We start from the raw sequence: 18484 nt of genomic DNA on the forward strand, positions 1-18484 counted from the left end.
CCCAATCAAATCATTTCTAAATTCTTAATTATCAAAATTATCAGAGTCGTTGATCAAAAAACGGCTCCCATTCCATCTCCCTATATTAACTCAGAGACGACCAAACTCCCTCCCCAAACCCTAATCATTTCACTCAAAGACCTGCCCGCCTCTATTTCCCTTTCCCCTCTCTTTTCTCTCAACTTCACGGACTCAGTCTGACACAAACCTTCACAAATTAGTGCAAGGTCACAAATTGATCAGAGACTTCATCTCTTTTGCTTTGTAAATCCGTGAATCTCTCCAATTTCATTCCCATTTCATCACACAAATTTGAAACCCCAAAGCTTAACCCTAGACCCAAAGATGCAAGCTCAAATCGCCTGAGCTCTGTTATGATCTTTCAGATCGGAGCCTAAAATCACCTCTTGCCTCCTGAAGTCCGTGAATCCTGCTGCAAATTCCCTTTTCAATCACAAAATTCAAACCTCTGAATCTTGAAACCCTAGACCCATAGACGCAATATCAAGTGTCTGATGTACCTTATTGCTTTGTCAAATCGGAGCATGCATGGAACCTTCCTCAAAAAATCATCACGGAATCCTATACCTAGAAGTCAAACCCAATGACCTCTAGTTTTTAGGGTTTGTCCCTTGATTTAAAGTTTCAAGAACCAATTACCCTCCACTCAGGTAAACTCAATACTGAATCCCCCCTTCCCCGTCTTCTGATATTCACTCGATTTTCTATCATCATTATCGTGAGTCATCTTCCACTATCTTAGTTTGAATCCTACGACCCTAAGGCATTGAATGCCACTATAAAAAAGGGCTTTCAATGCTCTCGCTTAACAAGAGATAATCACGAACCAACAATCTAACACTGAAGAGATACACACACAAAAAACACTGAGAAGTTTAGCCTTTGGTATCTCACTGTTTTCCTTTTTCCTTTTTGCTGAGTACTATCACTGGTCTAAACTTGAGTGTTCTAGGATCTTAAAAAGATTAAAGGAGTTTTCGTTTGGTCTGCTGCTCTCAAAAAGGTCAGCACCTCTCTCACTTTTCCCTTTTGTTCTTTTCTTTGAATGATACAAGTATGCCAAGTTAGGTTCTGTACATTGCAATCATTGTAATGTGTTTAGTATATTAATATTTCTGCTCTGTTAGTTTAAGGACTACTTGTGATTAGTTGTCATGCTATGAGTCTTTAAATGATGGTTGATTAAACCATAATGGATTCTTGTTGATCTTATTTCCTGAGTTCCAACAGTCTACATGTTTAAGTTGTTATATGTTCATGTTCACATGAACCTTATAAGCTTTGTTGACATGCGGTAACCTTTATCCTTGTCTGTTGCATTATCATTCCTTGAATGTTGCACCTTTGTTTCTTGTGAGATTTTGAAGTTGAACCTATATTCTGATAACAATGATTGAATGAGCCTTAAGATGTTTCAGTTTATATCTCTATCCCTTTAAACCTTGGGCAAAAATTCTAAGTGTTCATATGCAACCTTCTTTATTTAAGACTGTTAGAGTGTTGTTGCTGTGGTCTTTCTTTTGCTTATTTGCTTGTTGCTTCTGATAACATGATATAATTTGAACTAAACCCCTATTTTCTCAACTCTGTAATCATATTGTACACATTGTTAAGGATAATCCATATTTTCTCATAATATGATTAGGATTCTATTCTTTTCTCTCTGTTATAAAGACTCATAATTGGATAAACTGAACTTAATTGTTTTCTTGATTAGTCAACACCCCCAGCAGCATGCTTATTTAGTATTATACATCCTATCTTTTACCTTTAGAGTCATCATGCATCTTTGAAAGGACTTGCATACATCTTTATCTTTTAAAGAATCCAGTCACTCTTCCCTAGTTAAGTGATAACTTGTAAAAAATAAGCATGATCATCTTTGTATCTATGTGCTAACTTAGAATTAAGTTTGAGTTAAAACTTGTCCTGATGTAATGCTTATCTCTTGTCTATAACTTTACTTGATCCAACTCTCAAAACATGTAAGGATTCCTAGTCTTTTCTCTCTTGATAATTTTAAAACCAAGTCTAATCCCTAAAGTCTCATAAGGATCTTTGCTGATACTATCTGAACTTGATTTTACTTGAAGTTAATGCTATTAGGAGCATGATCCTTAAGAATTCCTTGTTATAGTCTGTATGTTAGTGGTCCTACTGAGAAAATTGATCATGCCATAAATACCTTTGAAACCTCTATATATGTTGGGTTGTTGGTGTATAGCTTTACCTTTCTTTGGAGTATTGCCTTACTCTAAATTTGGACGGTTGTAACATGTTTGGGATGTTTTTGATGTTCACATGTATGACTTTCAGAATTAGATCTTTAGAATTCATATGAATACATGTTTGTATGGTAATTTAGTATAGACTATATGTTCTTATGTTAGGAAGGAAAGTATATTTTATGGTAGGTAATGCTTTAGCATTTAACTTGCATTGGAAAGGACCCATTGGCATTCAAACCTGTAACGAAAACAGGTTGTTAGTGTTTAAGGGTATTTGAGAGTGGGGTCCGACTCTAGATTGGGCTACCCTCCCGGCACAAGCATTGCCCTGGGCCTTGAGTCCCTTGAAAACTTTGAAGTGTCGGGGGATCCAAAGGGGGGGCATCGACCTTGAGTGGGGTTTCCTCCTTAACCCTTATTTTATTGACACATTTAGTTCTTTAGGGGTTTAATGTTTAATGAAAATAAAAGATTTTCAATGTAGATTATTTGCTAAGTAAAGCCACCACATTAATATAATTTTCCACAGTATTGATTAGTTTCTTGTTTTAATTATTTATCTGTATATTTGTCATGTGTATTTGAATATGCTGAGAATGTGGGAACGTTTCTAATAACCCTCTTTTATTCTTTTGAACATGTACACATTTGGGCCTGCTGAATTCCTAAGGAACTCAGGCCCAAACCAGCCTAGCTGCATCTCTGAAGAGGCCAGTCTTGCCTTAGCCAAACCTCTCAAATTGCTGGGCCTATCTTATTAAGGCCCAATCTTCAGAGTCTAGTCTTGTCCCTTACTCCTTCATTAGTTCCCATTATTTCTATAGCTTAGTTTATTGCCTTAATTATTTTTCGCTTATTGCCTTTGCTGTCATATCGCATTTACATAATCATGTATTAACACTCATATATTGGATTATGTACTTTACTTCCATGCTCTAGTATCACATGAAACTTAGACAAACCTTAATTAATATAGGACTTTAAAAGAATAGCTAGTAATTAATCTTCGCCTCCTGTTAATTATAACTTTTCATATTGCACACTCGCTTTTTTTCTTAAAGATTTTTGAAGCTCATATCCTTAATCAGAATGGCAGCTCGCTTTCCAAAGAAAATTAGGAAATAATCATTGATTTTTACTGACAAGGAATGAAATCAGATTTTCATAAAAAATCAGTAATAGACAGTCTCAAATGATTTTCCAAAGACTCGCTTTTTCAGATTTTTTGAAAGAACCAGGGTACATTTGAAAACCATCTTTCTTACAAACAACTCTTAAGATTACTCTATTATCTATTATTCAAAGTACTGACTTTCATGACTTATTAATTCAAGCTTTAAAATATAAATCACTATCAAAACTCTCTTAGCCTCCAATATATCTTTTATAATCCCATACTATTTTTAAATCTTACATATACACATTCCCTTTAGTATATAGCGAGCCATGCCTTAGTGATAATTAAGCATAGTATAAATAACCAAGTCCTTTAAATTAGTCTAAGTACTATGGAGCTACTTCAGGTAGATTTCAAGGGGTGCCTAACACCTTCCTCTTAGAAGAACAAAAACCCTTACCCATAATCTCACCGGTTTGCAGACCTACAATGAACATAACTTAGTAGTTAAACAGGTACCCTAGTATAACTTTAAATATTAGTTGGCGACTCTTTTTCGTCAATAACAAAGAAACCATAAGTTGGATCTTGTCTAGACTAGTGTAAAATAGGGTGCAACAACATGGCGACTCTGCTAGGGATGCGCACTTAGGTTTTGACCTTAGCAGACTTAGACTAATTTGTCTTCTAGATTTATTTATACGTTGCTTTGATCATAATTGAAATTGCAATTACATGCTTTATTTGCTCTTTATAATTATTTGCTCTTTATGATCACCAAGCTTATTGTCGCCACACCCTTGTTTGTTACTGCTTTATATACACGGCCATCACATGTCTTTCAATCGAGTCTTGGCCGTACACTATCACACACAATTCCACACGAGGGTTGTCTTTTACACCCCTCCGAACGTTCTTTTCAAAACTCTTTAGTTTCAAAGAATGGCTTTGTTAGGTCAATTGACATAACTTCTTGCAACTTTTAGTCCAATTCAAAAGTAGGAAACACTCTACTCTAGTAAAATAGGCCATACTGCATAAACCTTAGGTGAGTCGGTCCTTGGTACCGACACATAATTAGGAAGCCACCTTGATGTCAACGGGTCATGTACCCAACGACATAATTTTTGTAGAAAGACAAACAAACATGACAAGACACTTAACGATCCGAAGCAAACACTTACCCAAATATCTTTCTTTTACCCACCTCAGAAAATGGAAATCAACAAAAAAAAACATCACTAAAATTAGCATCATAATGGGAGCACAACATAAACTGATAGGGTGATCACTCGCCTATTGATAGAATTTTGGGATCCAGTCAAGGTGGTGTTCAAATTTGCCGACTGTGAGCTTGTACCGACATTGGAAGAAGTCACAAGTTTCTCGGAGTTGCCGTTCAATAGAAGAAAGCCAGTATTTCCAGTTACTATGCCCGGTTATCGGTTTTTGGATGCTCTAGTACTTACCAGTAGCAGAAGCCTCAGAAGTATCGAGGACGGATGGGTGAGCCTCGACCATATGTTCGACATGTTTGGGCACCATAAAAGCTACGAATGGTATTCAGAAGAGATTCAATGTGACCATGCGACGTGGGGGAGTCTGAGGCCAATGGCTTTCGCAATGGCACTGTTGGGATTATTGTTCTTTCCATGGTAAAAGGGCCGTATCAATATCAACCTGCTACTAGTGGTCCTGGCAACCTTCCACGACAATCTTCAAGCTACTTTGGTACCGATGGTGTTAGTTGAGATACTGAGATCTTTGTCCGCATGTGCACGAGGTTACGCTTTATTTAAGGGTTGTAACATGCAGATTCAGATTTGCACTATTGAACACTTCTTCCAGCGAGAGGCCACCATCGACTATTTGTGGGTGTCAGCAATATGATCCGCAGCCACAATGAAAGAATGAGACATTGGATCTCCCCACATGGGCAAGAAGAATGGAGGGAAACACTGACCAATCTGACAGGAGAATGGATCAACTGGAACCTCTCTTGGTTAGGTGGAAGGGCAATCTTGAGGACTCGTCAGAAGTATTTCATTGAGTTGATCGGACTGGAAGGCATTCAGCCATACTCACCCCTGCGGGTCCTTAGACAATTCGGGATGATCCAAGATATGTCTCTGTGGACAAGGACGACACTGTATGAGGATGAGTACAATGGCCATATGTAATTCCCAAGATTAAAAGATTGCAAGAACAGTGGAATGACCTGGTGACAATGACTATGGGTCAAAACTCATGGTGTACTCCAGAGTATTACGTCTGGATTAATGAAGAAGAAGAACTGACCCTCCCAAGCAGAGGGGGTATAGCCTGGTTAGAGGACGCAGTGGTTGCCTTGCAAATTTATCATGATATCCCTCCCGGATTATCTTGTGACCATATTAATGCATCGCCAGGTGGTCCCAGGATCCATTGACCATATGTTGCTACCTGTTGAAGATGATGATCGGGTAGTGGAGTGCATCCAGATAGAGTCAAGCATAGAGCCAGAAGAAGATCTGGGGGAGGAGTCTAAATTTAGCGATGATGAGGAGGAGTTTGTAGAAGACCCGGAGGAGGATCCGGAAGAGGAGCCAGAAGAAGAGAAGGTCACATAAAACGACTCAGGGGATGGATATTAGAATTGGTTGATTTCCCCCTCTTTACCCACTTTGTACCTTCATCCCTAGTTTTTTCTTTCCAGAAAAGCGAGTTGTCCAAGCCTATGCAGTTCTATGAAACAATGATGTAACCCTTGTTCCCACTTGTATTAGTCCAAATTATAAATGAAAATAGATTGCTTTAGATCTAAATGTGTCAAGTCTAAATGTCTGTCAAATATCCACGAACTAGGCCTACCTCCGGCAATGAGAGGTCCCCGCAAATTCTAGGAACGCGCTTGTTCTAATGCACGAATTATCTGCTTTGTGTGATTTCCTTCTCGGATAAATGAAGAAACTTACTCTTGCTCCTTTTCTTTTCTTTCTTCTTATTTTCCTTTGCCTTATTATTATCCCCAAAAAGAAAAGAAAAGAAAGTTGATTTGTGTTGAACAAAACTAGCGGAACCACCATACAATCTAAGGTCAAAGGGAAAGATGTCAACCGTAGAAGACCCAACTGAACATGCTCTGGTCATAGCCGACAGCCCGTGGCGATCGGGGAAAAAAGACAACATTAGGAATGATGAACGCATGGCCAGGATGTCCAAGTAAATGGAGTCCTTAAAGGAAGAGGTACAGCATATCAGAGAAATGGCGCACTAGGCCCTGACAACACTTCCTCAGCCACCTAGATTCCCTTCTTTGGACTCACTTCCAGATCACTTTCCTTCCATATCATGCCAAAACAACAACACCCCAACTTCAACTACCACTACTCAAGTCATACCTTCAGTAACCTCTGTTAACCCACCAAATCCCCCTATTCAAACTCCTTATGTGCCACAATACACTCAGACATCATAGAACCCGCCTATTACCACTAATGCAACTACCCCTCCTCGTGACTAAATCACTTTCACCACTAACCAGTACGTACCTGTGGCACATGCCGCCACCCATGAGCGGTACGTTCCCCCTATATATGTCATTTCTGAACCTACCTTTACAGCACTTGCCATGGTCAGGGTGCCTTATGAGATTGATCAATACGCCGAGATGGAGAGAACAACTATGCGTAAGGAAGAAGAGTCAGTATCTGAGCAGTTGCAAATGTTGAGAAGTCAAATGAAGACTCTCCAAGTTGCCCAAGGAAGTGAACGTTTGGACTATAAGGACCTGTGTATTCATCCAGATTTGGATATGCCAACAGGGTACAAACCTCCAAAGTTCGATATCTTCGATGGGACAGGGGACGCTCACGCACATTTGAGGGCTTAATGTGACAAGTTGGTTGGAGTAGGAAGAAACGATAAGTGAGGGATGAAATTATTCATAAGAAGTTTGACGGGAGAAGCACTCGCCTTGTATACCCGACAGGACCCGCAAAATTGGAGAACTTGGCAATATATGATTGAGTACTTCATGAATAGTCTTCTATTCAATACAAAGATCACTCATGATCGGTTCGCACTGGTGAACCTAGAAAAAAAATCATCCGAGTCATTTCAAGAATATGCACGACGGTGGAGGTCGGAGGCTGCCAGGGTGCAACCTCCGCTTGATGACAGTGAGCTAACCAAGTATTTCATCAGAGCTTAGGAAGGAACATACTTTGAAAAAATGATGGGAATGATGTGTCAAAAGTTCCCCAAGCTGGTCAAGATGGGAGATTTCTTAGAAGAGGGCATAAAGTTTGGTAAAGTATAATCCATGGCAGCACTGCAAGCGGCCAGCAAGGCCATCCAGTCAGGGTCAATCAGTAGAGAAAAGAAGAAGAAAGAGGAGGTCTCAGGAGTCGTCCCTAACTACCAAACCAATCCACCTCATGGAAACACCTCTTATTCCACAAACAACCACTCACCACCACGCACTTATGCTCCAGTCTATAATACCCAGTCATATTACCACCATCAACCATAATACAATCCTCCTCGAGCCAACAACAACCAAAATTGACAACGACCATATGGTCATGTCCCAACCACTACTTATCAGAACCAACCTGTTTATGTACCACGCCCTCGTCCCAACATTGAAGAGAGGGGTCCTAGAACTTATACCCCGATTCCTAAGCCTCTTACCCAATTGTTCAAAAGGTTGAGAAGAGAAGGATTTATACACCCAATCTAGGGAAGGGTTCCTGAGTATCCCTTCAAATATTTTGATGCCACCAAAAGATGTGTATATCATTCCAATGTGCCCTAGCACGATACTGAAGACTGTTTCAAGTTGAAAAATGAAATTTAAATCTTGATCAAGAGCAGAGCCATTCAATTCACTCTGGAACCACCTAATGTGAATCGCAACCCACGTCCAAATCATCGAAAGCATGGAGCTAACATGATCACATTAGACAAAGAATATGACCTTAAGGGAAACATTATCACTATAGGGAATGCAGAAGCCACAAGGATCCCTCCTCAAAAGGCTCCAATCATTACAGTACAACTAAGGCCTACAGTGACAGTTCAAACCTATCCGCAACAACTTGCCGATGCTACTCAGGACGAAAAAGATCATGAGTACAAAACCATCCCTTAAACGTACCAGCAAAAAGGAAAGGCTAAAATGACAGACTATGTCGCAGCCCATGATATCACTAGGTATGGGAGATGCTACGCCCCTGAAGATGTCAATCAAGGAAACCTGGGGAGAGAACAAATTCCAAGGAGGAATATAACAGACCTAGAAGCCGCCAAGTATTGGAAGAGTATTCTGTGGAAGAGTAGTTGACAAAATCTCCAACACATATATCTATCATGGATCTATTAATGAGCTCTGACAGTCATAAGGATTCTTTGTTGAAAGTACTAAGTGGGGTAAGTGTACCAAGTAACATAACTAGCGAGGTGTTGGCCGCGACAATTGGGAAAATAGTCGAAGCAAACATGATCACTTTCAGAAGAGACAAAATTCATGTTGAAAATACAAGTAACAACAAGGCTCTTCACATCACTATCAAATGCAGGAACAAATTGGTGTCACGGGTGCTGGTCGATGGAGGATCAGGAGTCAACATTTGTGCGCTCTCCACCCTGCGAGAGTTAGGAATTCATTTGAGAAAAGTTAAGGAATGTCGCGTAAGGGTGAGAGCCTTTGATGGTTCACAAAAGGATGTTATCATATAAATTTATCTAGCTTTGGAAATCGGGCCAGTCGATTTTCCGGTGTTGTTCCATGTGATGGATATCTCCTGTTCCTACAATTTACTGTTGGGCAGGCCCTAGAAACATATAGCATGAGACGTGTCGTCTACTTTACACCAATGCATAAAATTTGAGTGGGGATGCCAAGAGATCGTGGTTCACGGAAAGTGGGATCACTCCACCTATCTGGAGTATGTTGTTCCATTCATTGAAGGACTGGACAGAGTTGCCTTCCATGTTGTGGAAATCATGCAGACTACTGAGATGGATAATACTGAACAAAATTTGGGAATGCAATAACCGTATAGATCCAAGATGGCTGTGAGGGAGATGATAAAATACCGATACAAGCCAGGAATAGGGTTGGGAGCCAAGTCAGATGGAATCACAGAGCCAATTGAATATAATGGGCAGAAAGGAAGAGTTGGCATAGGATATCAGCCTCTAAAAGGGAAAAAGGTTGTTGTGTTAGCTCATATTGCAAGTCCGGGACAGAGTTCAACACCTAAAGATGATATCATCGAAGACACCAGAATGCTATGAAGGAAGTGACATCAAGACACCGACTATCAGGAATGTGGAACCAGGGGAAGAGCTGCAGAATTGGACAGCCAGTCCATCTTTGGTTTGCCGGGAGTCTTGGTAGTATGGAACTATAAATGTTTTCTTTTGAATAGAGCACGGTTAATTGAGGCATGTACCGTGTCTATAACCTTTTGTCATTTGCCTATTGTGAACGCTTAAGATGTTCCCCTGTTGATGAAATAAAAGAATCATTTTCTTAAATATCACAACTTTGTTTTACTGCTTTATTGATACTTAGTTTTTCTTTTTAGTAATCAAACCAATAAAAAACTGCTTTCCACGATTATGACATGTAACAAAACCACTGAGCGCAATGACCCGGATTACGAGAAAAATGACGAGAGTATGATGCCATAAAATCTCCCGCAGGAGATTGAGAAACTAGAGAGTCAGAAGAATCCCAATCTCGATGAAACGGAAGTGGTCAATCTTGGAACCGAAGAAGATGTTAAAGAAACTAGGTTCAACATTCACCTAGAAGCAGAGTAGAAGAAAAAAATTATTGAGCTCCTCCGACAGTATGTCGATGCGTTTGCATGGCCCTATGATGACATGCTAGGATTAAGCACCGACATTGTCTCGCATCGACTACCCACTGACCCTACCAGACCGCCGGTCAAGCAAAAGCCCTGGAAGTTCAAACCTAATTTAAGTTTGAGGGTAAAGGAAAAAGTGACTAAACAGATAGAAGCAAATGTAGTGACGGTCACCAACTATCCAAGCTGGTGGGCAAACATCGTCCCAGTACCCAAGAAGGACGGAAAGATCAGAATATGTGTGGACTATCGAGATCTCAACAAAGCTAGTCCAAAGGACTATTCCCCCTGCCAAATATCCACATCCTCATCGACAATCGTGCGAAGTGTGAACTGCAGTCGTTTGTGGATTGCTTCACTGGAAACCACCAAATCTTAATGCACGAGGAAGACGCAGAGAAGACATCTTTCACCACATTTTGGCGAGCCTATTGTTATAAAGTTGTGCGGTTCGATCTCAAGAACACTGGCTCCAACTACATGAGGACCATGATGACCCTCTTTCACGACATGATTCATAAGGAGATTAAAGTGTATGTGGATGACGTTATCATAAAATCTCAAAGGAGTTAAGAGCACTTGGACGACTCAAGGAAATTTTTTGAATGCCTGCGAAGGTATAGTTTGAAGTTGAACCCAACAAAGTGTGCATTTGGAGTCCCCACTGGAAAACTATTAGGTTTCATCGTAAGCAGGAAGGGGATAGAATTGAATCCATCAAAAATCAAGGCCATCCAAGAATTACCACCACCAAAGAGCAAGAAAGACGTCATGAGTGTCCTAGGAAGATTGAATTAAATCAGTCGCTTCAAAGCTCAGTCCACGGTAATCTGTGAACCCATTTTCAAGCTGCTAAAGAAGGATGCGGCCACGAAATGGACTAAGGAGTGCCAGAAAGCCTTTGACAGATTCAAAGAATATCTTTCAAACCCGCCAGTATTGGTTCCCCCTGAACTAAGAAAACCATTATTGCTCTGTTTGTCAGTCTTGGACAATGCCTTCGGCTGTGTGTTGGGGCAGCATGACAAAACCGGGGAAAAGAGCAACACATCTACTACTTAAGCAAGAAGTTCAAACCATGTGAGGACAAGTATACCCGGATAGAACGCATTTGTTGTGCTTTGACTTGGATTTCTCAGAAGCTAAGGCATTACATTTTGGCATACACTACGCATCTGATATCTCGGCTCGACCCGCTCAAGTACATTTTTTAGAAGCCAATGCCTACCAGAAAGCTAGCTAAATGGAAATTTTACCTCAACAAATTCGACCTTGTGTACATAACACAAAAGGATATCAAAGGGTAAGCTTTATCCGACCACCTCGCCGAGAACCCAATGGATGCATATTATGAACCGCTTACCACGTATTTTCCTAATGAAGAAGTACTATTTGCCGGGGAGGATATTGCAGAATCATACCCTGGATGGAGAATGTTTTTCGATGAAAGAGCAAACTTTAAAGGAGTCGGAATTGGGGCGGTCCTGATTTCGAAATCTGGACAACACTATCTAGTATCGGCAAAGATAAGATTCCCTTGTACCAATAATATGGCTGAATATGAGGCATGCATCCTTGGAGTCAGAATGGCAGTCGACATAAACATCAAAGGATTTTTTATCATAGGAGATTCTGATTTGCTAATAAACCAAGTCCAAGGAGAATGGTCCACCAAGAATGTCAAGATACTAGCATACCTGCACTGCGTGAAGGAGCAGAGTTCGTTGACACCCTTGCGAACTTAGCATCCAGATAAGAATTACATCGACCCAATCGAGGTACAAATCAGGGATCAACATGCCTATTGCTTCCATGTGAATTAAGAATACTCGGAGAATACTACTAATGGTGCGAGCCCTCAGAAGGTTAGCAAACCATTTTTTCCTCAACAAGGAAGTCATGTATAGGCGAACCCCAGACTTAGGTTTGCTGAGATGTGTGGACGCTGTTAAAGCGACCAGACGGTTGAAAGAAATACATGCACGGACGTATGGACCCCACATGAACGGGTTCATATTAGCCAAGAAAACTTTTAGAGTTGGATACTTTTGGATGACTATGTAAAGCAAAAGTATCTGCTATGTGCAGAAGTGTCACCAGTGTCAGATTCACGAAAATTTCATCCGGGTTCCACCAAATGAGTTAAACGTAATGGGTTGACCTTGATCGTTTGCTGCCTGGGGCATGGACGTGATTGAACCCATAGAGCCCGCAACATCAAACGGACATCATTTCATCTTGGTAGCCATCGACCATTTCACCAAATAGGTCGAGGCATCTACTTACAAGGTCGTCACAAAGAATGGACTGGAAGATTTTGTCTGAAACAACATTGTCTGCATATTTGGAATACCAGAGTCCATCATCACTGACAATGCCTCTAACCTCAATAGCGACCTCGTGATAAGAAATCTGTGAGAAGGTCAGAATCATCCACCGCAATTCCACAGCCTACAGACCGCAAATAAATGGGGCAGTCAAGGCAGCCAACAAAAATATCAAGAGGATTCTACGAAAGATAGTGGACAATCACAGACAATGGCACAAAAAGCCACCCTTCACTTTATTAGGTTATCATACTACCATAAGAACATCCACTGGGGCAATGTCATACATGTTGGTATACGGCATTGAAGCGGTGATACCCACAAAAGTCTAGATAAAGTCCTTAAGAGTCATTCAAGAAGCAAAATTGGATGACGTAGAGTCGATACAGGTCAGGCAAGAACAACTCATGATCATTGATGAGAAAAGAATGGAAACAGTCTACCATGGATAGCTATATTAGAACAGGATGTCCAGTGCATTTAATAAAAGGGTGAAGCCTTGTCAATTCACACCGGGGCAATTAGTTCTGAAGAAAATCTTTCCCCATCAAGAATAAGCCAAAGGAAAGTTTGCACCAAACTGGCAAGGTCCTTACGTGGTTCACCGAGCGCTGTATGGTAGAGCTCTAATCCTGGAAGAAATAGATGGAAGAGTTACAACGAAGCCTATCAACCCAGATGCAATCAAGAGATACTATTCATGAAGACAAATAGAGTTAGGGTTTTTGATGTAACAGAACTACGTTCAACCTGACTTCCCACGGAAGGATACGTAGGAAACCCACGTAGGGTTCGGTTTCTCTCCCCTTTCTTTTGTAATAGAAAAACAAAATATCACTTTTGTATGTTGTTCAGGAACTACGCCGACTTGATTTCCTTAGAAAGGAATACGTAGGCAATCCTCATCGGATTCAGTCATCTTCTGTGGGAATACGGGCAATACGTAGGATTCTACTAGGATACGTAGGCTGTCTGAGTCAGACTCAACCATTTTCATTCTTAGTCTCATCATTTTGCATTTGTTGTAATCGAACTATGCTCCGACCTGATTCTGTTTTGGATATATAAGCTGCCTGAGTCAGGCTCGGGCATTTTCATCGTATTTTATCATCATCCCACAAACTACGCTCAGACCTGATTTCGTTTTGGATACGTAGTCAACCTGTAAGGGTTCGGTCATAACCTTGGGAAAGCCTTTGTAATGCATTAGTTCTAATTTTGACAAAGTCACAACAGCAAGTAGTCGTGTTGTCTGAGACGTCACGGAAGATCGACATCAACAGGACAAAATTCTCAAAGGAATAGGTTCGCATGTGGATAACCTTTCGTAACATGTCATAATCCGGAACAACGACATTTGCCTTAAAAGAAACAAATATTTTCAATTTTTTTTCTAAAAATATATATATGTGTGTATACAGTAACTTGTTCCACCTACCGAACTTTGTTGCGCAATCATGTCAAAGGCTAGGGAAAACCCACACTATGGTCGGCACAAACCAACTCCCTCCCCCTCCCTCACTAAGAAGTTTTCTTTGAGTGCATGGTCAACAGGGAAAAGGGAAGCTCTAGGAACACACTGAGGCAGATGATGGATCCACAACTTGCCTAAGATTATCTCTCCTTGTTTTTACTTAAAATATTCTAGTATAGCTAAAGCTAACTCTTGAATCCTCTGCCGGTGCCTCGGAATTAGACATCTGACACGGAAATTTGTACATAGAAAATCATCTGCTCACCTAATCGGAGCATCTTGTACAAAATGAACCATTGATTTCACCAATCGAGGACTTGTATAAAGCAAACCGCCTGCTCAATCAATCGGAGCACCCTGAACAAATCGCATGTTGGCTTCACCAATCAAAGTCCTGTATATAGAAAACCATCCGCTCAATCAAATCGGAGCGCCTTGTACAAATCGAACGTCGGCTTCGCCAACTGGAGCCTTGTATATAGCAAACTACAAACTTTGCTAGCAAAAGAAATTCGCAACACTGCTCCATCAATCATGGACACCGAGACAGACAATCGTAAACCACGTTACCAATGTCCTGCCAATCGATGGCCAAAACCTAGCTTCGTAGTCAAGAGTATATCTTGGGCATGCTTTCGTTTCCTTTACTATTACTTTGAATGTTTTGACGTTTTGACATGCAGCTTTATATATGATTATGATTTTTATCAATCACTCCCGAATGGACAATACTTTATATTTCAGTACAAAGCTCTCCCAACAAGTGGAGGTGCTCTTTATAATTCAAGCTCTCTCAACAAGCGGAGACATTTCGTAGTGCAAAGATCTCCCAACAAGTGGAGACGCACTTTACCAATCAAGCTTTCCCAACAAGCGGAGACAATTTTCAAATGCTCTGACATTTGTGGAATGGTACACAGCCCGACTAACAAATCGAGTCAAGATCAAGTATCCCATCATCTCAATCCCAAATAAGGCTCGTCGGCAGCTGGGCATCATAATTCCTGCATCATTTACGTCGCATCATAATATATTTTGTATTACAATATATTGGCATCCGTATATTTCATTTGTTTTGCAGGAACAACCATCACAGCGTGGAATGTTTTCTTAGCAGCAGACCGAATTACAACGCTATGGGGACAGCCAACCTAGTGGTGGGCATTGCTTACTATTTTTGGATTATTAAAGTAATTTCTATACGTAAGTTCTTTAATTAATTCAATAAATTACTTCTTAAAATAGTGAATTAGTTTACCATTTCAATAATTCAAAATTAATGTCCTAGTGAAGTATTTTTACAAATAATTAATTAATTACAATAATTAGTAGTATTTAACAATTATAATTTTTTATTATATTTTATTGAAAATTATTAAGTTTATTTAACTTAATTTCAAAAGGGATTAAAGACCAAAAAGTCCACAATTGCTATTCTTGAATCCAATGCAAATTGGATATCTTTTAAATGATTTTTATCCCAAATACAAGGCCCAATCCGGAATTATCCAACCCAAACGGCCCCCATCTATTCACTTTGGCAATCCATGCCACCCCATCTACACCAATCGCAACACACCATGTCATCCTCACTCTCAACTCACAGAACAAACACACCCACATCTGATTTGTTGATCCATATGATCAACGGCTCACACTTATTCTCTACTTTCTCTTTTAATTTAAACACCCGTTCCCCAGAGACCTAATCTCAGTCGTCCAAACCCTATCATCTAACGGTCACCAACTTTCCCCATCTAAATTATTTCTAAATTCTTAATTATCAAAGTCGTTGATCAACAGATCCAACGGCTCCTATTGCATCCCTCTATCTTAACTCAGAGACAACCAAACTCCCTCCCCAAACCCTAATCATTTCACTCAAAGACCTGGCCGCCTCTCTTTCCCTTTCCCCTCTCTTTTCACTCAATTTCACGGGCTCAATCAGACACAAACCTTCACAAATTAGTGCAAGGTCACAAATCGATCAGAGACTTCATCTTCCTTGCCTTCTAAATCCGTGAATCTCGCCGATTTCATTCCCATTTGATCACACAAATTCAAAAACTCAAAGATTAACCCTAGACCCAAAGATGAAATCTCAAATCGCCTGAGCTCTATTACGATCTTTCAGATCGGAACCTGAAATCACCTCTTGCCTCCTGAAGTCCATGAATCCTACGGCGAATTCCCTTTGCAATCACAAAATTCAAACCTCTGAATCTTGAAACCCTAGGCCCAAAGAGGTAATATCAAGTCTCTGGTGTTCCTTCATGCTTTCTAAAAGCAGAGCATGCATGAGACCTTCTTCAGAAAATCATCATGTAATCATATTGATGGTAGGCTATAGTCTCGTGTTTTAATCGCTTATTGCACTCTAATTTACTACACTTTATTAGGTTTGAGCTTTAATTGATAGTGTTTTGCACTTATTGTGTGTTTTATATCATGTAAGAGTGATTCTGAGCTGTGTAGATGTTACAGAATGAATTCGAGCTATTTGGAGCTTTGAAGTTTGAGTAAAAGCCCAAGGAATTAGGTCGGGATCGCGTTCGGGGGTCAATAACCACATTTGGATATCAAAAAGCAAGTAAAATTCTATACTCTGAGAAAACCCTACTGCTGCAGCCCATGAGGCAGCGCGTGGGGCGCCGCGCGTGTACAATTTCATGCTGCCTATCAAAAACGACTCTCTGGATTTCCCCACTAATGTCCTGCATGGAGCGTCGCCCCATGTGGCGCGCCTGTGCAATTTTTACTTGGTATAAATACATGAAAAATGTTATTTCCTAGACTTTTTACATATTGGAGACCTAAGGAGGAGTTGGAGAAGCAAAAGCACAAGGATTTCATCATCCAATCCTCACTTAAGACCCGAGTTTCGATCGTTTTATGTTTTCCTTTACTTTAAACATATGTGTGATGAATTTATCCACATCTATGGAGTAGTTCTCTTTAGGGTTTGATGGATTTGATGTATTGATGATTGTTTGTGGATTATAACTCTTGTTTTATGTATTGAAGCATTTTTGGATGATTTAATTATTGCATATATATTCACTTGTTCATGTAATAGAGAGAGGCATAGTTTGTGATATGTTTGAATTATATTGTTGGTTGAGTTCATTAATTCTTTGAAAGAGGCTAGTTGAATCATTGATTAAACCTAGTTATGAGGATAATCGAGAGAGGTTCTCCTAAAGATCAATCCACTACGCATTCTTGCATATCTTCACGTGCTTAAATTGGTTCATCTTTAGAGGTTAAAACTTAATCGAGAGAGGAGTTTTTGCTGAATGTTTGAACTAATAATTGAGTGAATTCGAGAGACTCACTTGAACATTAGGAGTGAATTATCTAGGGTTAGATCCCAAACAATTATCTTGCACCTATCCTATCAAAACCCTATTTTCTTCTATTTATAACTTCCTTGCTTACCCTTGTTTCGATTGTCACTAGTCAATAGCTTTAGATTCTTAGTTAATTTTAGTTATTCATCATAAAAACATTAATTGTTGATTCTCCTAGATAGCAATCAATCTAGAAGCTAAGAAAATACTGTTTAAATCCAATCCATGTGGATACGATATTATACTATACTATATTTGACTAGTAAGCATAATTAAAGTGGTGTTTTGCGCTCGTCAAATTTTGGCGCCATTACCGGGGATTGACAATCAATAGTGTTTGAAATAGTTTGTAGTGCTAATTAAGAAAATTTTCTTTTATTTTTATTTTATTGTTCTCTTTTTACGTTTGGTGTTCTTTGATTGTGCGCAGGTTACAGGTTAAGATTGGCGCACGGCTCTAACTTATGCTAAGAAAGTGCTACCATATGAGCCAGAAATTGAAAAACAACTGCGACAGCTGAGGAAGGAAAGAAATCTCACCGAGACAACAGATAAGGTTGGACAATGGTGGATTTGGCTGCGAGAGAAGAAACCCAACAAAGAGAACAAGCTGCACGGGATGTTGAAGCAACAACTATTAGAGATGCACAGATTATCTACGAAGAAGAGAGGGGTCGTATAATTTCTCATAATCAACCCTTTGGTGCAGACCAGTTCGAAAATATAGCTCCCACGCCTGGAAGACCACTTGGAAATTATGCTATACCGGTCTACAATCAAGGCTTATCAAGTGTTAGACCACCTCCAATTACAGCTAACAATTTCGAGTTGAAGCAAGGGTTGCTTCACACTCTTCAGAATTCATGTGTCTTCAGAGGGAAGCCAAACGAAGATCCTAACACACATCTAATGGACTTCGAGGATATTATGAACACCTTTCAATACAATGGTGTTTCACAAGATGCAGTGTATCTAAGGGCTTTCTCCTTTTCTCTCAAAGATGTTGCAAAACAGTTGCTTAGAAGCTTACCCGCATGTTCAATTATAACATTGGAGGAGATGACCAGAAAATTCCTTGATAGATATTTCTCCTCAGCTAAGACGGGC

At 40.0% G+C, this 18484-nt stretch overlaps 1 protein-coding gene across 1 annotated transcript; it reads left to right on the forward strand.

Moving 5' to 3' along the window:
- Window positions 1-11563: 11563 nt before the first annotated feature.
- Window positions 11564-11971, forward strand: LOC142167152 (uncharacterized). The gene has a single exon (XM_075227312.1). It carries the CDS (start codon window positions 11564-11566, stop codon window positions 11969-11971), a length of 408 nt encoding a protein of 135 aa, XP_075083413.1.
- The last annotated feature ends 6513 nt before the right edge of the window (window positions 11972-18484 follow it).

Source organism: Nicotiana tabacum, chromosome 12 (assembly GCF_000715075.1).
Source record: "Nicotiana tabacum cultivar K326 chromosome 12, ASM71507v2, whole genome shotgun sequence".
NCBI lineage: Eukaryota > Viridiplantae > Streptophyta > Magnoliopsida > Solanales > Solanaceae > Nicotiana > Nicotiana tabacum.

What these genes read in the sequence shown, in the direction of transcription:
- LOC142167152 (XM_075227312.1), top strand. Translation starts at nt 11,564, where the DNA reads ATGGATGCATATTATGAACCGCTTACCACGTATTTTCCTAATGAAGAA.